At 40.1% G+C, this 19,061-nt stretch overlaps 1 protein-coding gene across 6 annotated transcripts in view; it reads right to left on the bottom strand.

The window, feature by feature from the left end:
• Positions 1-19,061, bottom strand: part of KATNIP (katanin interacting protein) — a 310,890-nt gene that overhangs the window by 16,437 nt on the left and 275,392 nt on the right. For 5 of the 6 annotated variants that reach the window (XM_073633024.1, XM_073633020.1, XM_073633023.1 and 2 more), the window contains 5 exons: positions 17,956-18,110; positions 17,663-17,724; positions 16,347-16,457; positions 13,121-13,260; positions 7,965-8,066 (listed from right to left, as the gene is read on the bottom strand). In XM_073633024.1, coding sequence (XP_073489125.1) covers positions 7,965-8,066; positions 13,121-13,260; positions 16,347-16,457; positions 17,663-17,724; positions 17,956-18,110 — 570 coding nt within the window. The remainder of the gene's footprint in view (positions 1-7,964; positions 8,067-13,120; positions 13,261-16,346; positions 16,458-17,662; positions 17,725-17,955; positions 18,111-19,061) is intronic. The other variant, XM_073633022.1, reaches the window with a different exon arrangement.

Consider the following 19,061-nt stretch of genomic DNA (forward strand, 5'->3'; position numbering starts at 1 on the left):
ATTTATAATCAAATTTGAATTGCTTTTCTGAAACTGTTTTTTTTTTTTAGGCAATGTGACTGGCACAGCACCAATCAGGGCTTGCCAGACACAGACTCACACTGTAATGAGCATACATCAGCAGAGTAATAGAAGCTCCTTCCAAGGATCTTTCCCTGCAGATGCCTAAGACAAGAGAAAGATAATGTGACCACACAACAGCACCGAATACAAAAAAGGTACTTAGATTAAAAAGAAAAAATACAGTAGCATGATATACAGCAGGAATATGCAATTAGCAGATCTCCAGGTGTTGCAAAACTACAAGTCCCATCATGCCTCTGTCTCTGAGTGTCATGCTGTGGCTGTCAGAGTCTTGCTATGCCTCATGGGATTTGTAGTTCTGAAACAGCTGGAGGTCCGCTAATTGCATACCCCTGATATATCACAGATCGCGGTAAAAGGCCAATCAGTGACCCTTTACCATGTGATCATCTGTGTCCACTCACAAGTGATAACATGTAAACAAACATGCCGGTTATCACGTGCTGTCACAGCATGAAAGGAGGAGAGGCCGTAATTGGCAATAGTGACAGCACACATTTATGCTGATAATCAGGGCACTGATGATCAGTGCAGCCTCATCAGCACACATGAGTAAAGGAGAAAAAAATACTTATTTGCAAAATTTTATAACAGAAAGCATGTAAAACGTTTTTTTTTTTTCAAAATTTTTGGTCTTTATTCGTTTGTTCAGCAAAACACCCAGTAGTGATTAAATACCAACAAAAGAAAGCTTTGTCTCAAAAAAATGATAAAAATGTCTTATGGATACAGTGTTGCATGACCACACAATTGTCATTCAAAAGTGTGACAGCACTGAAAGCTGACCATTGGCCTGGGCAGAAAGGGGGTGAGTGCCCAGTATTGAAGTGGTTAAGCAGCCCACAGATGAGTCTTTTTTTTTTCTGTTTAACCAGCGTGTTGAACTGAAAAAAATAACTGTATTCACTGCAATGGAAATTTGTAAGTTCTGTATATAATTGTATTGTATTTTGTATGTATCGCACACTGCCCTCACTGTGCACACAGCACTAATAATGTTTTCAGTAAATGTTTACATTCTTTCGAGTCCTGATTAGAATTAGCCTGCCTATGTAACGCCCCTTGTTACCATAAACGTACAATTGTAACAATACGTAATCATGTGCATAAAAACCTTCAGTTGCGTCATAATAAAGCAGAACAGTTATTTGGAAAGATGCTGAGCGTATCTTTTGTGTCTGTTCCCTACTGCAGTAGTTATTATTAATTTGGAACCACTAAATCAATATGAGGATAGGAGTTGCCTATCATCAATTTAACCGAGTCAGCATGGCGAGCCAGCCAGGAGGGGATTCCAGGTGACCCTGAGTATCTGAAACGAGGAGCTTGAGACGATCCGGGAATTTCTGATAATCAGCCGGCTGAGGTAAGCCTTTTGCTTACATTTGAATTATCAGACTTCCTTGATCGGTAAGGCATTTTCGGGACAAAGGGTACCTATTTTACTCCCCTTAATCGAACTGTATTGATTGGTGGTTATATGTTATGTTGTCCCTGTCTATTGTCCATTGGAGTGTTATAGATAAGAAAGGGAAGAATAGTGCTGTTCACAGGTATATGTAGTAAATCTGCTAGATAAAGTAGTTTAGAGGCAAGAGGGTATAGGCACATGTAGAGAAGAGAGAAGACTGGCCAGTCATTATGGGCATTGAATTAAGTAAGGGAACGATGGGGTAAGAGACCCTCAAAAATGCCCAGTGCAATAGGAGCGCTATATATGAACCGAAGGTGCGGTTCCGCCTATACTGAGCCCCTAGATTAATGGTTAAAGTGGACAGGGATCCACAATGGGTAACTAGGTTGCCACCAAAGTCCACAGGGACTAAGAATCATGCAGAGTAAACAGCTAGAAAAACAGCCATCTATGTGAGCAAGATGGATCAAGGGTGACGATAACACTAGACAGAAAGGGACATTTTCATGTTAAGTTGTGGGATGAATTTGGGGTCAGGCACTATAACTAGTAAAATCAGAAACAGAGAAATGAGAATTAAAACAGAATACTTTATATGTTGTCAGAGAGGGAAGATGGGATGAGCACTCTTGGCTGCCCGTCTGATCATAGAAGCTAGATATAAAAGATATCTGAACAAAATAAGGAAAGCAGAATTTAGGCAGGGAAATATTAAAGAGTTAAAAGAAAGTGAGAGAATGATATGCATGTGTTGTGTACAAATGGGAAAAAGTAAGCAATTTAAGAGAGATATATTGGTGTATGTGTGTGCGAATGCTGGAACCTTTAGTTCTATCTCTTGTGTGTGTCATGTACGCAGATGTGACCCCCTCCTTTGTGCTCTCATGAAAGAATGTGGCTAAGATGAGAGGTCAGTGATAAGCTGGAAGGACACCATGCCAATTCCAGCTTTTTTAGACAAAACATTTATAACAAAATGTGCCGGGTTAACGAATCTAATGGTAAACAATGTGATCACAATTATTTTGAATCTGTTTTCCAGACATGGTAAAATGAAGGTTACATTTAACCGTGTATTACACAAATTGAATATCCTTTGATAGTGGAAACAGTGCATTTAAAAAAGGGAAATTAAAGGAAATTAAGTAATAATGAGTATTAATTTCTAATATGAGTTTAACAATTTTATTAATAATATAGATATATTGAAACCATTGGTTGGAAATGAAATCCAGGTTATTGGGGAAATTTGTAAAAATGGGATTAGTTTAGATTAAGATAACAATTTTGTAATTTTACATTTATTCAATAAGACCTTATTGAGAGAAAAAAATATTAAGATGAGGTTGTTATTTAGAATAAAGCTGCCATAATATTTAACCAAGTCAGCATGGCGAGCCAGCCATGGCAAACCTTAAAAGATCAGCAACATTCTCTGTGAGATCCGAATGGAGGACTTCAGCTGCTGAGACAAAATATAAGCAAGTGAGTAACACACTCCCAAACCAAAATCCCATAGGAAGAGAGTCCAACATCCCCCTTAGGGGCTTCATAAAATATAAGAAAACATTCAGGGAAAAGTTTTCTAGTTTCTTACTCTACTTTGTCCACTACATTGTAGACAGTAGGGGGTGTAAAAATAAAACCTCAAAACTTCTAGTAAGGACTCTCCTATAAAAATGATTTCCTCTGTTACTCTCTGTACTTTCTGGACTCTGTACTTACAAACTACTTCTGATAACACTTTTTACTGTGGCCTTTGCAGTAGCATTTGCCACTGGACATCCAGAAAACATGTCCATACAGACAAAATGCATACTTGTAGGATCCTGACTTGGGCATCTGGATATATGTTTTTGTAATCTCTGGAAGGGATGTTCAGCTTTTGGTAACACCTTTGGTAACAGGTAAAACAAGAAGTGGTATGTTATAAAAACAACTGTGGAGAACCCTGGCTCTATCCCATGCTCATTTACTAAGGCAGCCATAACTGCTTGTGACTGATGACACGGTCCATGTGTCAAGCTGGAGGGAAAAGAGTGGTTGGCAGACATAAATGATCACCTTTTCCAAAATCCTGTTTCATAAGAAGTTGCCCCCTGTGGACCACTTGTTCTTCTCATTCTGGGGTCCTTAAAGTTGAATTATTAATCCCAGCTATACTGGGCCAGAACTAGGGTGGAATCTGTGAGTTGCACAGACCCATCAAGTGTCCGGGGCTGTAAATGCAGCATCCTTAGTCACCTGGTCTGCTTCCATGTGTGAAAGTTAATATGGCTACCTCAGCAAGAAGCTGGAAGGCTGAAAACAGCCAATCAAATTAACTTGGCATGCTTTATTGGTTTACCTGCCAAAGTAAAAACAAACTTCTGGCCCTTCAAATGGAACCAAAAGCTCTCGATATCTCGACTATCTATATAAATATACACTCTTTTATAGCTCACAGGCTTTGCTAAAACATGGAGCTCTGCTTCTTGAGCTGAGGAAAAAGGATTCAATGACTTTGAATACAGAGTATCCTTCTGGGTCATAAACTGCATCCTCAAATCTACAAAAAATGTAATATCTGTTTTTTTAGGGAGTGTGTCCCGCACTGGGCTCACAGCAGCTAATTCCTACACCATCAATTTAACACATGTGTCTTCCTTTGTCTCCAGCCTCCTCCAATAGAGGCAATAAGGTGGCTGGATTCAAATGTACGCATTTTTCATTGTTAGATTTGTACATAAACAAACTCATATTTTAAACCTTTCATTAGACAAACATTTAGTTAGCTGTATATTTGCTGCGCAGAGTGTCGGACCATTAAAAATTAAATGTTTGACCAAAATAATGTCTAACTTTGTCTAATAGCACCTTTGCATAAAAGCTACAGCTCTGATTTATCGGGATGAACCCTTCATTACTGGGTCCAGCTACATAAATATATTACAATGGCTTGTTTTCTATCATGCTGTTTGTGTAAGAACTCCAGTTCCATGTTGCAAAAGACAACTTTTTCCTGGCAATATTATAATAAATGATAACAATACCCTGCGGTCATGCAGAGATGCCCATAAATCCAAAATATTCTTCTGCTTATACCACTGTACTTACAAGGAAAAGGGGCAGATCATTTCACAATCCACACATTCTGCTTTGGATTTCAAAAATAAAAATAAATAAAAACAAAAGGATCAACAATCTGTATGATGAACCAGAAAGCATTAAAAACTATAAAACAACTGGCTGCAGGTGGCATCTATCCTAACAGGGTGTGTGGACTTGATGTGATGGGTCTGTTATATTTAAATTTTATTTATTATAACTCTCACATCATGGACCGCAACAAGTTATTATCAAAAACTTTAAAATTTCATTTTTGTAGAAAAACTTCTTATGTATCCCATCCACTCTTTTCCCTCCAGCTTTACACATGGACCGTGTCATCAGTCACAAGCAGTTATGGCTGCCTTAGTAAATGAGCGTGGGATAGAGCCAGGGTTCTCCACAGCTGTTTTTATAACATACCACTTCTTGTTTTACCTGTTACCAAAGGTGTTACCAAAAGCTGAACATCCCTTCCAGAGATTACAAAAACATATATCCAGATGCCCAAGTCAGGATCTTACAAGTATGCATTTTGTCTGTATGGACATGTTTTCTGGATGTCCAGTGGCAAATGCTACTGCAAAGGCCACAGTAAAAAGTGTTGTCAGAAGTAGTTTGTAAGTACAGAGTGCAGAAAGTACAGAGAGTAACAGAGGAAATCATTTTTATAGGAGAGTCCTTACTAGAAGTTTTGAGGTTTTATTTTTACACCCCCTACTGTCTACAACAGTGTTTCTCAACTCCAGTCCTCAAGGCGCCCCAACAGGTCATGTTTTCAGGATTTCCCTCAGATGAAACAGCTGTGGTAATTACTAAGGCAGAGACACTGATCAAATCATCTGTGAAAAATAATGGGAAGCCTGAAAACATGACCTGTTGGGGCGCCTTGAGGACTGGAGTTGAGAAACACTGGTCTACAATATAGCGGACAAAGTAGAGTAAGAAACTGGACAACTTTTGCCTGAATGTTTTCTTATATTTTATGAAGCACCTAAGGGGGATGTTGGACTCTCTCCCTATGGGATTTGGTTTGGGAGTGTGTTACTCACTTGCTTATATTTTGTCTCAGCAGCTGAAGTCCTCCATTCGGATCTCAAAGAGAATGTTGCTGATCTTTTAAGGTTTTTGACAAACTCATTTATGTGTTTTCTCTCCAATTCCAGATCCTAAAAGTTTGGAAGCATCTAAAACTAAAGCCAGGTGACTTGTGGATTGTTAAGAGACATTTATATATAAGGAAATGTTTGGAGACTCAATACATCTATTTCATGTACAGTTTTTGAAAAACTTGAAGGAAAAGTCACCTGGATCCACACCAGACACTGCAAAAATGACTAAATTAAAGAAATCTCTGTGTTTGATTTGTTTCCCTCGATCACAATCTAGGGTACTTTTTGATTCAATTACTTTAATTGTAAGGGATATATATATTTGAAAAATAGTTTAGCCATGTTGAAGTCATATTTTGTCTTTTGTACGTCTTCCATTTTATGTAGAATTGTCTGTGTTTACATATGCTGATAAGTCAGCATGCCAACAATTCAACTAGAAGGCCATTCTGGCCACAGGAGTGTACAGCCAGTACTCTGTAAATATGTCTTATCAATCATTTGTTTTTCACAATGAAAAGTCATTTTGTAATGAAAAAGTTGCTCAGCTATTATTTTCTCCACAATGGAGTTTTTTTTTTTTTTGCCTCTTTGGCCAGGACTACCTCAGCGTGTGGAGGTTCCAGGTCAAAGGTTATAGCAGGTATTGATCAAAAGAGGGGAGACTGCAATGGAAATTTGTACGTTCTGTATATAATTGTATTGTATTTTGTATGTATTGCACACTGCTCTCACTGTGCACACAGCACTAATAATGTTTTCAGTAAATGTTTACATTCTTTCGAGTCCTGATTAGAATTAGCCTGCCTATGTAACGCCCCTTGTTACCATAAACGTACAATTGTAATATTAATGTGATACCTACGTAATCATATGCATAAAAACCTTCAGTTGCGTCATAATAAAGCAGAACAGTTATTTGGAAAGATGCTGAGCATATCTTTTGTGTCTGTTCCCTACTGCAGTAGTTATTATTAATTTGGAACCACTAATCAATATGAGGATAGGAGTTGCCTATCATCAATTTAATCGAGTCAACCATCCACACATTCAATTACTATTTTATTCCGACAGCGGGGAGCCTTTCCCAGCATCAAAATACACTGATCGAGCTGGGAAAATATGACTAGCTGATTGTACAGAAGTCGACCAGTAGATTGACTTCTGTACATCCAGCCTGCCCATACATGTATTGAAATTCGTGAGGTTCCTGCTGAACCAGCCAAATTTCAATCCATGTATGGCTGGCCTTAGGCTGACCAACTTGCATTATCTTTAGCCACTTTGCTTAGCTAGTTCAGAGGCTTTTGATCAGTGATTTTGGTGATGTTGGATGAATAGAGAAATGTTTTTTCAATTTCTGACACTAGGCAAGCAGCTGGAAGGGGTGTGTAAGCAAGACTGCCAGAAAAAAAAGGTGTGCTCACGGCAGAGGGGAGGAAGCAAGGGAGTTCTGCCATTGCTTCACACTCAGCATCGGGATCATGATAATTATTACTTTAATTTGTCCTAAAAGATTGCTTACACCTCACAGGGATTCTTTGGAACATTAATTTCCTACTCATCAACAATGCTCCATAACTGAGTGACCATACATGATCTAGGAGGAAGGTCATCAAGAAACATTTGACAACTCTGAAGGAGGTACAGGTCTCAGAGACAGGAACAGCAGTGACTTCACATACAAGAGTTTGGGTGCTTCACTTGTTGCAGCTTAATGGAAAGATGCAAAAAAGCCATTGGTAACTAAAGCTCACATGACAATTTGCCTACAGTGTGTCAGAATGTGCTTGGGAGACTGAAGTAGGCAGATAGTAGCAGAAATTAAATATCCAAGCAATTGTTTAAAAACATTTTAGAAAAACTCAGTGGTTATAGTTAAGGCATAGATCAAAATTTGATCAGAAGGGACTGGTTGATTTTCGATCCATGTATTGGCTGGCTGGTGGTACACAAGTCGATCTACCAATCGACTTCTGTACAACCTGACAGGTTTTTCCTGATCGATCAGTGCCATGGGCTATAGTCGGCAGCGGGAAAAGTTCCCTGCTGCCAGAATACAAAGGGCTCAGCAGGAGTGATTCCCCCATCCACATAGAGTGTGTGGATGGGGGAATCGGCTTCTTTTTTTTTTTTTTTTTTCAACCATAATGTATGGCCTAAAGAGTTGTAAATTAGTGGTTATAATAACATCCTAGTTTTTTTCATTAAACTAGTAAATCAGAAAGTCTATCTAATGACCAACAGAAATTACTATGAATACTTACACCAAACTCTTTTACTCCTCTTTGTGGGGTTTTAGCATAATTCCATAATTTGATCATTGACACTTTTGTTGGTTGATCAAAGACAACATAAATGCGATTAACCTATCAAAAACAAGTGTTTTCAATTAACAAGATTCAACATGGTAGATGTTAGTCACTTTCTTATTGTTAACTAGCTCTATTGCCATTAAACTCACATATTAGCGGTCTAGCATAAGGTAAACCTGTCACCATGTCACTTTTGGCAAAAGTCAAGCTCCAGCCTCTCCCCTCCAGCATTCCCCTGTAAGGGTTAGTGGGTCCACTGATCACTAAGGACCACATGCAAAAGTCAGAATTTACACAAAAGAGCACTCCGGGGTTCACAGCTCCTGGGAAAATAAAGGTTTATGGCAGTACCCACAGGTGTCTGCTCTTTGCTTATTTCATTTATCTTAATAACGTGTGTACTGAACAGTGCAACCAAATCGGCAACATAATGTATTATAGCAAATCCACAGAAAGCTTAAACTTTACTTAAAGCTGGGTACACACTAAATTATTTTTTTGTGCAACCCACGTGGGTTGTGCGAAAAAAAACCTGACAGCTCCGGTTGGGAGCCGCTGTACTAACCATGCAAGGTTAGTCCAGCGATCTCCCCTGCTGATTTTTTGACAGGGGGACGAACCCCGCCGTGCCGCCAGAACACTCCGATCAGCGCTCTCAGCCATTGGCTGAGAGCGCTGATCGGGAGTCGTCAGCTGCTGGTTTTCCCAGCAATGGCCGTCTTCTGTCGGACAGACCGACATACACACGCGGGCCAACATTCTGCCCGTGTGTACGGGGCTTTAGTGTGTTCAGTTTTACAAGTGATTGCTAATCAGATAGAATTTTCTTCTTGTTGATTTATTTCTTATTGAAAAGGTCTGTAGGTTTAATATTTAACACAGTTAGTCTAAAAAAACATGTCGCTACTGCAACACTTACACAGAAGAAATAGAAATATCTGTACCCCATATGCGAGAATCCTAGTTGCAGAATAAATGTATTATCTACTTTTGAAGAACATGCCAGTGAGTAATTGGTCTTCACAGTGTTTACATGTAAGCCTATGTAGAATAATTTTTACACAGCATTGTGGATATGAGCAATCTGCATTTAAAAATATGACGCCCCCCAAAAAAAACAGAATTGTGGCCAAGCTACAGTATTTACGCATTCTTAACAAGCATTAAAATAGCTTTAACCCTTTGATGCCAGCCACATGCAAATATGTGGCCTCGGTGTCGAGCGACCTCATATTTGCGTGAATTGGTGCGAATACAGCTATGCCGAGAGCGCGCGGGTGCTTTGCGCACTCCCGGCACACTTACCAGCGGCTAACAGAAAGTGACCACCGTGACAGACAATCACATGACCATAAACCCCGCCTCCCAGCATCCTAAACCTCTTAAAGGGCCAGGAGGTAAAATTTTTTTACAGGTTACCAGTTTAGAGTTACAGAGGAGGTCTAGTGCTAGAATTGTTGCTCTCACTCTAACGCACGCGGCGATACCTCACATGTGTGGTTTGAACGGCGCTTACATATGTAGGTGGGACTTATGTGTGTGTTCACTTCTTTATTTTTACACTTTCTCCCTAATTTTTTTTTTTGATCACTTTTATTCATAGTTACATAGTTGGTGAGGTTGAAAAAAGACACAAGTCCATCAAGCCCAACCTATGTGTAAGATTATATGTCAGTATTAGATTGTATATCCCTGTATGTTGCAGTCGTTCAGGTGCTTATCTAATAGTTTCTTGAAACTATCAATGCCTCCCCCCCGCTGAGACCACCGCCTGTGGAAGGGAATTCCACATCCTTACAGTAAAGAATCCTCTACGTAGTTTAAGGTAAACCTCTTTTCTTCTCATTTTATTGAGTGGTCACTAGTCTTGTTAAACTCCCTTCTGCGAAAAAGTTTTATCCCTATTGTGGGGTCACCAGTATGGTATTTGTATATTGAAATCATATCCCCTCTCAAGCGTCCCTTCTCCAGAGAGAATAAGTTCAGTGCTCGCAACCTTTCTTCATAAATAATATCCTTCAGACCCTTTATTAGCTTTGTTGCCCTTCTTTGTACTCGCTCCATTTCCAGTAATCCTTCCTGAGGACTGGTGCCCAGAACTGGACGGCATACTCCAGGTGAGGCCAGACCAAAGTCTTGTAGAGTGGGGAATTATCACTCTATCCCTGGAGTTAATCCCCTTTTTTAATGCATGCCAATATCCTACAGACCCTTTATTAGCTTTGTTGCCCTTCTTTGTACTCGCTCCATTTCCAGTACATCCTTCCTGAGGACTGGTGCCCAGAACTGGACAGCATACTCTAGGGGCAGCCGGACCAGAGTCTTGTAGAGCGGGAGAATTATCGTTTTATCTCTGGAATTAATCCCCTTTTTAATGCATGCCAATATTCTGTTTGTTAGCAGCAGCTTGGCATTGCATGCTATTGCTGAGCCTATCATCTACGAGGACCTCCAGGTCCCTTTCCATCCTAGATTCCCCCAGAGGTTCTCCCCCCCCAGTGTATAGATTGCATTCATATTTTTACCACCCAAATGCATTATTTTACATTTTTCTACATTGAATCTCATTTGCCATGCAGTTGCCCACCCCATTAATTTGTTCAGATCTTTTTGCAAGGTTTCCACATCCTGTGTAGAAGTTATTGCCCTGCTTAGCTTAGTATCGTCCGCAAATACAGAGATTGAACTGTTTACCCCATCCTCCAGGTCGTTTATGAACAAATTAAACAGGATTGGCCCCAGCACAGAACCCTGGGGGACTTCACTACCCACCCCTGACCATTCCGAGTACTCCCCATTTATCACCACCCTCTGAACTCGCCCCTGTAGCCAGTTTTCAATCCATGTACTCACCCTATGGTCCATGCCAACGGACCTTATTTTGTACAGTAAACGTTTATGGGGAACTGTGTCAAATGCTTTTGCAAAATCCAGATACACCACGTCTACGAGCCTACCTTTATCTAGATGGCAAGTCACCTCCTCATAGCAGGTTAATAGACTGGTTTGGCAAGAATGATTCTTCATGAATCCATGCTGATTACTGCTAATGATACCGTTCTCATTACTAAAATCTTGTATATAGTCCCTTATCATCCCCTCCAAGAGTTTACATACTATTGATGTTAGGCTAACTGGTCTGTAATTCCCAGGGATGTATTTTGGGCCCTTTTTAAATATTGGTGCTACGTTGGCTTTTCTCCAATCAGCTGGCACAATTCCAGTCTGTAGACTGTCAGTAAAAATTAGGAACAATGGTCTGGCAATTACTTGACTGAGTTCCCGAAGTACTCTTGGGTGCAAGCCATCTGGTCCGGTGATTTATTAATGTTAAGTTTCCCAAGTCTAATTTTAATTCTGTCCTCTGTTAACCATGGAGGTGCTTCCTGTGATGTGTCATGAGGATAAACACTGCAGTTTTGGTTAGCCCCCCCAATTCCCTCGTAAAGACTGAGGAGAAGAATAAATTCAATACCTTCGCCATCTTCCCATCCTTTGTAACTAGATGTCCTTCCTCATTCTTTATGGGGCCGATATGGTCTGTCCTCCCTTTTTTACTGTTTACATACTTAAAGAATTTCTTGGGATTTTTTTTTGCTCTCCTCCGCTTTGTGTCTTTCATGTTCTATCTTAGCCGTCCTTATTGCACCCTTACATTTCTTGTTGCATTCTTTATAAAGTCTGAATGCTGATGATGATCCCTCAACCTTGTATTTTTTTGAAGGCCTTCTCCTTTGCTTTTATATGCATTTTTACATTGGAGTTAGGCCATCCAGGACTTTTGTTCTCCCTTTTAAATTTATTACCCAGTGGGATGCATTGGCTAATGAACTTATTTAATATGTTCTTAAAGCAAACCCATCTCTCCTCCGTGTTCATTGTTCCTAAGATTTTATCCCAATTTATGCCTTTTAGCAAGGTTCGTTGATTAGGGAAGTTGGTTCTTTTGAAATTCAGTGTCTTTGTATTCCCCTTATGTTTCCTATTTGTGCGATTTATACTGAAGCCAATTGACCTGTGATGGCTGTTACCTAAATTGCCCCGTATTTCCACATCCGTGATTTAGATCTGTATTGTTGGTAATCAGTAGATCCAGTAACGCTTTATTTCTAGTTGGTGCGTCTACCATCTGACCCATAAAAATTGTCCTGTAAGACATTTAGAAACTGGCGAGCCTTGGATGAATGCGTGGTTCCCTCCACCCAGTCTATGTTTGGATAGTTAAAATCCCCCATTATGATAACACTTCCCATCCTTGCTGCTAATCCATATTGTGATAGATCTATCTCCTTTCCTCCCTCAGGTTAGGGGGCCTATAGAATACTCCCAGTATTATTTTCCCCTTAGCTTCATCCCTTTGGAGCTCTACCCATAAGGATTCCACCTCCTCCCTAGCTCCCTTAGTGATGTCATCTCTCACATTCACTTGTACATTATTCTTGATATATAGGCATACCCCTCCCCCTTTTTTACCCTCTCTATCCTTGCGATAAAGGGTATACCCTTGAATGTTTGCCAGCCAATCAGGAGAGCTGTTGAACATCCCTTGTAATAGGAATAGTGTGTGACAGGTCCTCTTTATGGAAAGATATGGGGTCTATAAGACCCCACATCTCTCCTCCAGGCTGGAAAGCATGAGATCAAAAGAAAAATGTAATGATCCCATGCTTTCCAGCTGCGATCGCGGCTTTGTTTACAACCGCGGCCCGGACATGTCACGTGCTCGGGCCTCCAACGGTCAAAGAGATGACTGGTGACCATCTGGTCCCTGGAAATCTCCATTTTCGTCTTCTGGCGGTGGTGGATTCTTTCTCCTGGTCCCCGATGGCACGGGAGAGCCCGGAGAAGCACCGGAGGGCGGGCGTGAGGGGGGATGTCCCCTCCCGTCGCCTGTAAGAACAATCAGAACTGCTGCTATGATCATTCTTACGGTGCACAGAATCGCTGGCTGTAAAAGATGATACCTGAATGATGCCTGTAGCTGCAGGCATCATTCAGATTTCCCCACTGAATTCATATGATGTCCTTGTGCTGGAAGAGGTTAAACATGAAACTCATTGTCAACCCTAAACAGCCACAATAAATTATTATAACAATAGAACACATACCAGGCTTGGAAGAATTGGAGAGAGCCAAGCATGTCTGCCATCAATGGTATTATTTATGTCATCAATGAGCTTGTCAGGGGTTCTCACATCTCCACATATTCCTTCTAAAATGTTAATGCTTTCTGGATAAGCAGCAATATCTAATAAAAGTCAAGTTTATTTTATACAAGTTTTATATAAGGTACAGTATTGAAAGTAGTATGGAGAACAACGCTAAAGTACAACTTGAGAAAAATAAACATCTATTACCATTTATTTTTCTATACATTTGCAAAAATGTTAATGTTTATGTAGCGCAACCTCCGAATGGGCCACTGATTGATGAAACGATACCAATAATGGGCCTTTCCCACTATCACAGAGGCTGCCAGCACACCCAAGTACCATTTCCAAGCACACTGACACAAGAAAGCAGACTAAGGGAATGTCTTTTTAGTCATGGCTGTTAACTTGAACAGTGAGAGAGGGTTCAGGGTATGGGATACTCCAGACTATAAGACTCAAAAGTGAGGACGACACTGAACTCTGAACCAAGCTTCTCCGAGAGCCCCTCCCAGGCTGGTGGAATCCTTGCAACAGGGAGACCCAGCTGTCCCAGAACCTACACTATTTATTAGCTTCCCCAGCCACCTGCTGGGCATAGTTCCCAGGGATTAACTGAAGCAAAATAAAGATTCGGGCTATGTATTTGACTCTCCTCATCCTATGTTCTAGAAACATCCAGAAGGCAGGAGGAAGCAATAAAATATGCAGCTTGTGAACTCTAGAACAGCCCAAAGCAAATGAAGGCCAATTAATGAATTACAAAGAGACTAGAAAAAAACCCCTAAAATTTACCTACCACCTTAGCAACCTACCTAGGAGGGTGCTACATCTATAAAATAATATTCAATCCTTTCTTAACCAAAGGTCATTGAAGCCTAGATAACCAGGATAAATTTAGCAGCATTAGCATGTGTTGGTTAAAATGGTTATACTTCTATGACCAATTTACAAAATACTTTTAATATTGTCCATGTTTGTCCTGCGCTTTTATTCAGCAGGGCAGTAAACATAGTTCAATGCAGGAGTGCTTTGTACAGCAAAGTCCATAGCATAAACAAAACATCTCCTCTGAGCCACTATCTAAACTTATGTCAATTCATGATAACAGGTTGCCCCCAACAGGATTCCCAAACAAGCAGGTAGCGCCTATCTTTTTGTTAGCACTCTGTTAGCAGTCTTTTCACAACATAGAGAGCCCTCAGTCAATTCAAACATAAAAAGTCCTATAGACATCTGCTATCAATTAAGAAGGTCTGGATAACAGGTAAGATGTGGACCTAGGAATAGAAGCTTTATCTCACCCAATGCTCTACAAAGCTTCTGGGCTCCAGGACAAAGACCTTTAAAGGTGAGAAAATAAAAGGTTTTTTTTTGTATAAGGCCCCTTTAACACTAGCAGACCGATGAGATCTGCCCATCAGTTTTTCAAGCGGACCTGATCGGACCTTCAAGTCTCATCTATCTGATCTGATCCTATCCACTAAACACCGACAGATGAGGATCTGTTCCCCATCCGCCTGGCGGATCAGACTGGATGGCAGTCGGGTGTAAACAGGACAGGCAGTTCGATTACATCTGACCACCCAACAAAGAGAGTGGGCTGTGTCTGTGTCCTCTCTACACATAAGTGGAGCAGACATGGACCAGCCATCTGCCTGAGCAGGCAGACTCCAACGGAGCCCGTCCCGTGTGGAAGGGCACTAACAGACTAACAGACATAAATCCTGAAGCCTTTTAGGTGTGAAAACTAGGTGACACTTATACGCAGTAGACAACCCTACCAGACAGACAGTGCCTCACATACCCTTCCTCTCTGCTCAAAACTGTGGGAACAAGCATATTTTGCCAAAATACAGTGGGCGTGATGGTTCATCAGCAACCCTCTGGCAACATTTTCTGTACATCTTTGAAAATGGGTTTTCTCTGGGGTCCATGTACCCGATAAGAATGTAACTTTTATTTTAACATAAGGTTCAGCCGTAACGTTAGTTCAGCCAGGTAAATCTGAAACCACCCCTTGCTTTTTCTGCAAAAACCCTCCCACGTCCTGAATCTGAGCAGTAGACAGGTTCTTTGGATATCCTAACTTCTGGTATACCTTTAGGGTTGCTTTCTGAAGTCTGTAGTGTAATAGCAGGTGTGTGGTGTGTGTTGCTTTGGGCTTATGTTTTTGTGAATGACAGTGCTGCTTTCCAAAGCGGCTGTTCAAAACACCACAAGATGAATGTTACTGTACTCGCTCTCCTTCGAAAAAGCAGGCAGATGGTATTGGGTGGGTCTGGGCTCAGTAGCTCTTTCTGACAGAGGGCAGCACAGGGCTTGCATGAATATGGAGGACTGCAGAGTAAAGAAGGGATTGAGGCTCATTGCTGGCTGTAACTTCCCCATGGGAGCACCCATAAATTAAGCTTTAGCCTGGGGTGGAGCTACAAACCAGCAATGACAGAAACAAAAATGGAACAAGATCTACAAAACAGAATAAACACTGTTTCGCTTACCTGAAGAGAAAAAAAAAAATAAATAGGTTATTAGTGACCATCTAATTAGAGGTTATTAAGGCATTTTTATACAATTGGGTCTTCTGTGACCCCCCCATCCATCATTAATTTTTTTTTAATTTCAAATGGAAAACATCAAGGCATCCCTTAAGAAAGAAAGACCAATTGACACATTTTGTTGACATTTTGATTTCACATTGGGTGTATTCAAAGTATAACTAAAGACAAAACTTTTTTTTTAGTTTTGGATAGTGGAGAGAAATTAGAATACCTGTCAGATTTGTATTGCTGTTTGTGTCCCCTTTAGGGAGATTTACCCTCTCTATTTGTCCTGTTTACCATTATCATTGAAAGTAAAAAGTAAAAGAAAATCCCAATCAATTGTGGTGACCCAGGTGGCAGAGACTCCCTCACTTTGGAGGGTTTTCCTATCACTTCCTGTTTTAGTTGTGGGACAGGAAATGAAGGGAAATCTCCAATGGCAAAAAAACCCCAAAAAACTGACATGGGTTATAACACTCCCGTAAACTATTCGTTAGATTAGTGTTTGATTTCTATTATTTCAAATCCACAGCTGCTATGTTATTTTTGCTAGTTATTTAACTTTAAATACTCATCCCAAACTATTTCTGCTGGAGGGAAATCTGTGTACCTTTAGAACATTATTCAGTTGAAAAGGATACTATTTTCTGAGAGCTGAATTTTTTCTCCATGTTCATCATACAACTCCAGACCATTCAGTCCGATGTAATATGGGTCTCCCCAACTGGTAAGCAGCTGAAATTGGAAAATAACTGCAAGTAGTATTAAGGAAAGTTTTTTTTTTTTTTTTTAACATTAAAAAAGATGCCTAAAATATCCTGGATTTAAAGTGATTGTAAAAGTAGAAGGTTTTTATCTTAATGCATTCTATGCATTAAGGATAAAAAAGCCTTCTGTGTGCAGCAGCCCCCCTCATGCTTACCTGAGGTCCCTCTAGGTGCAGCGATGTTGCAGGACTGCCCTGCCGATGTTGCGGGACTTCCCTCCTAATTGGCAGTAGACAGTAGAGCGGCACCATTGGCTCCTGCTGCTGTCAAAGTCAGTCAGCCAATGAGGAGAGAAAGGGGGCAGGCTGGGTCGCGGCTCCGCGTCTGAATGGACACATGGAGCTGTGCCTTGGCTAGGGTTCCCCCATAACAAGCTGCTTGCTGTGGTGGCGCTCAACAGGAAGGAGGGGCCAGAAGTGTTGAAGAGGGACCCGAGAAGACGAGGATCCGGGCTGCTCTGTGCAAAACCACTACACAGGGCAGGTAAGTATAACATGTTCGTTTGTTTTTTTTTTTAACTAAAAAAAAATTGAGACTTTACAATCACTTTAAACTACAACAAAGGGTAAATCATAAAGGCAATCTTCTATTTGGAACACTCATTTCATGTAATGTTTTTTCCTTAGGTCTCATAACCCAACAAACCACCAGAGAGCAATATCAGTCCATAAAACCATTTCACATTCATATAACTTTAATAGGTCTTTATAAGCCAACTTGTACCTTTTGCAATATATCAACAATGCTCAAATCACAATGTAATAAGGAAAAGAAAATTATGTTGCAACTGGGTTTCTGACATTTTATGATGCAGTATCACTGCATCTGATGTTGTGCACTACAGCTGCCCATAAAAGCAACACTTCTCATTTCAAGCATCGTTTGCAATGATCAGGCTGCTTGCGGATTGCTTGTTGTGAAATCTAAATACAAGGTAGTCCTGAGGGCTTTCTGTGTCTTCTCACCCACCTCCTTTTCCTTGCAGGTCCATACTTGCTTCCTTCCATGGCTCAAACTGTCTGCAGACTGGTCAGTAAAAATATAGTGCTGAGTTGCCGTACTTGCGCACTAAAGTCCCATAAACATGAATAAAACAGAATACCCACTAGAGTACAGGAAGCCTGGCACTAACTGTAGCATTAGATTTTTAAATGTATACACGAAAGCAAAAGTTCTAAACAAAAGGATACAGCCACATGGCATCATTGGTGCTTCATAATCCATGCTGGTTGGCACTGTGCATTTTAAATAGCTAAAAAAGAACAAATTACCTTTGAGCATTGAATACACTTAAAAAATATTACTGTTAACATTCATTTTTTTTGTATGAATATAATGTGTTAGATATTTGCCAGAATCATTGCCATATAGCCAGAGTTTCTGCAAAGTGGCATTTAAAAAAAAAAAACTATTTAGCATAAAAAAAAGAAACATTCTCAAATCCAGAAAACAAACTGACAAAAGTTATATTTTTAAATGTTACCTGGATTGTTTATCACACTGATGTTCTGTCACATAGTCAATAAAAAGAATCTCTTGAGCAAAATCAAAGTGACAGTTGCCAGGACCCTTCCGAATCAGAAATCCCTGAGGTGGGGAAATGTAGCATCCATCAAGAGTTACATGTACAATTTTAGCCTAAATTAAAAACTCTTGGTTAGTCAGACAACCAGAAAAATTGTAAACAAATGTTAAAACATTATTATATTTTTTAATTTACAGTATTTCAGTATTTACAATCTGTATTAATATAGCATTGAGGAATTTCCTGCAGTCTGGTTATTGCATCTCAGTGCCGCTAAACTCTGCAGCCTTTTTCCAGCCATTTCTTGTCCACATGCATACACTTCAGCAATGGTTGCATAGCTATTCTCTATATTTCTGAAAGTGAAAACAAGGGACCAAGATTGTACAATCGGTGTAAAACCTGCCCCCTGTTGTGGCCATAGGAAACCTGTGTGACAACAAATGAGCACAACTGGGGGACAGGGGCAGATCATTTTCACACTAGAACAGGTGGTGTCTCAAAAGGGACCTCCATGGAAGGATCATCAGGTATTATTTTAATGAAAGATGCAGATTTAAAAATGCTTAATTTTGAAGTGACAATAACATGCTAAAGATTAAATGAGGGTTTAACGATTGAGGTTTTATGTATTTAAGTTCTTGACAGCCAGGCAAATTCTGACATTTCTCTCCTACATGTAAAAATCATAATTTATCTGCTAGAAAATTACACAGAACCCCCGACCATTATATATGTTTTTTAGCAGAGACCCTAGAGAATAAGATGGCGGATGTTGCAACTTTTTATTTCGCACGGTATTTGCGCAGCAATTTTTCATACATAAAAAAAAAAAAAAGCCAGTAAAGTTAGCCCAATTTCTTTGTATAATGTGAAAGATGATGTTATGCTAAGTAAATAGATACCTAACATGTCACGCTTCAAAATTGCGCACGCTCATGGAATGGCACCAAATTTTGGCACTTAAAAATTCCCATAGGTGACACTTTAATATTTGTTTTACAGGTTACATATTTTCAGTTACAGAGGAGGTCTAGTGCTAGAATTATTGCTCTCGCTCGAAC

The sequence above is a fragment of the Aquarana catesbeiana genome, linkage group LG06 (assembly GCF_042186555.1).
Source record: "Aquarana catesbeiana isolate 2022-GZ linkage group LG06, ASM4218655v1, whole genome shotgun sequence".
Lineage (NCBI taxonomy): Eukaryota > Metazoa > Chordata > Amphibia > Anura > Ranidae > Aquarana > Aquarana catesbeiana.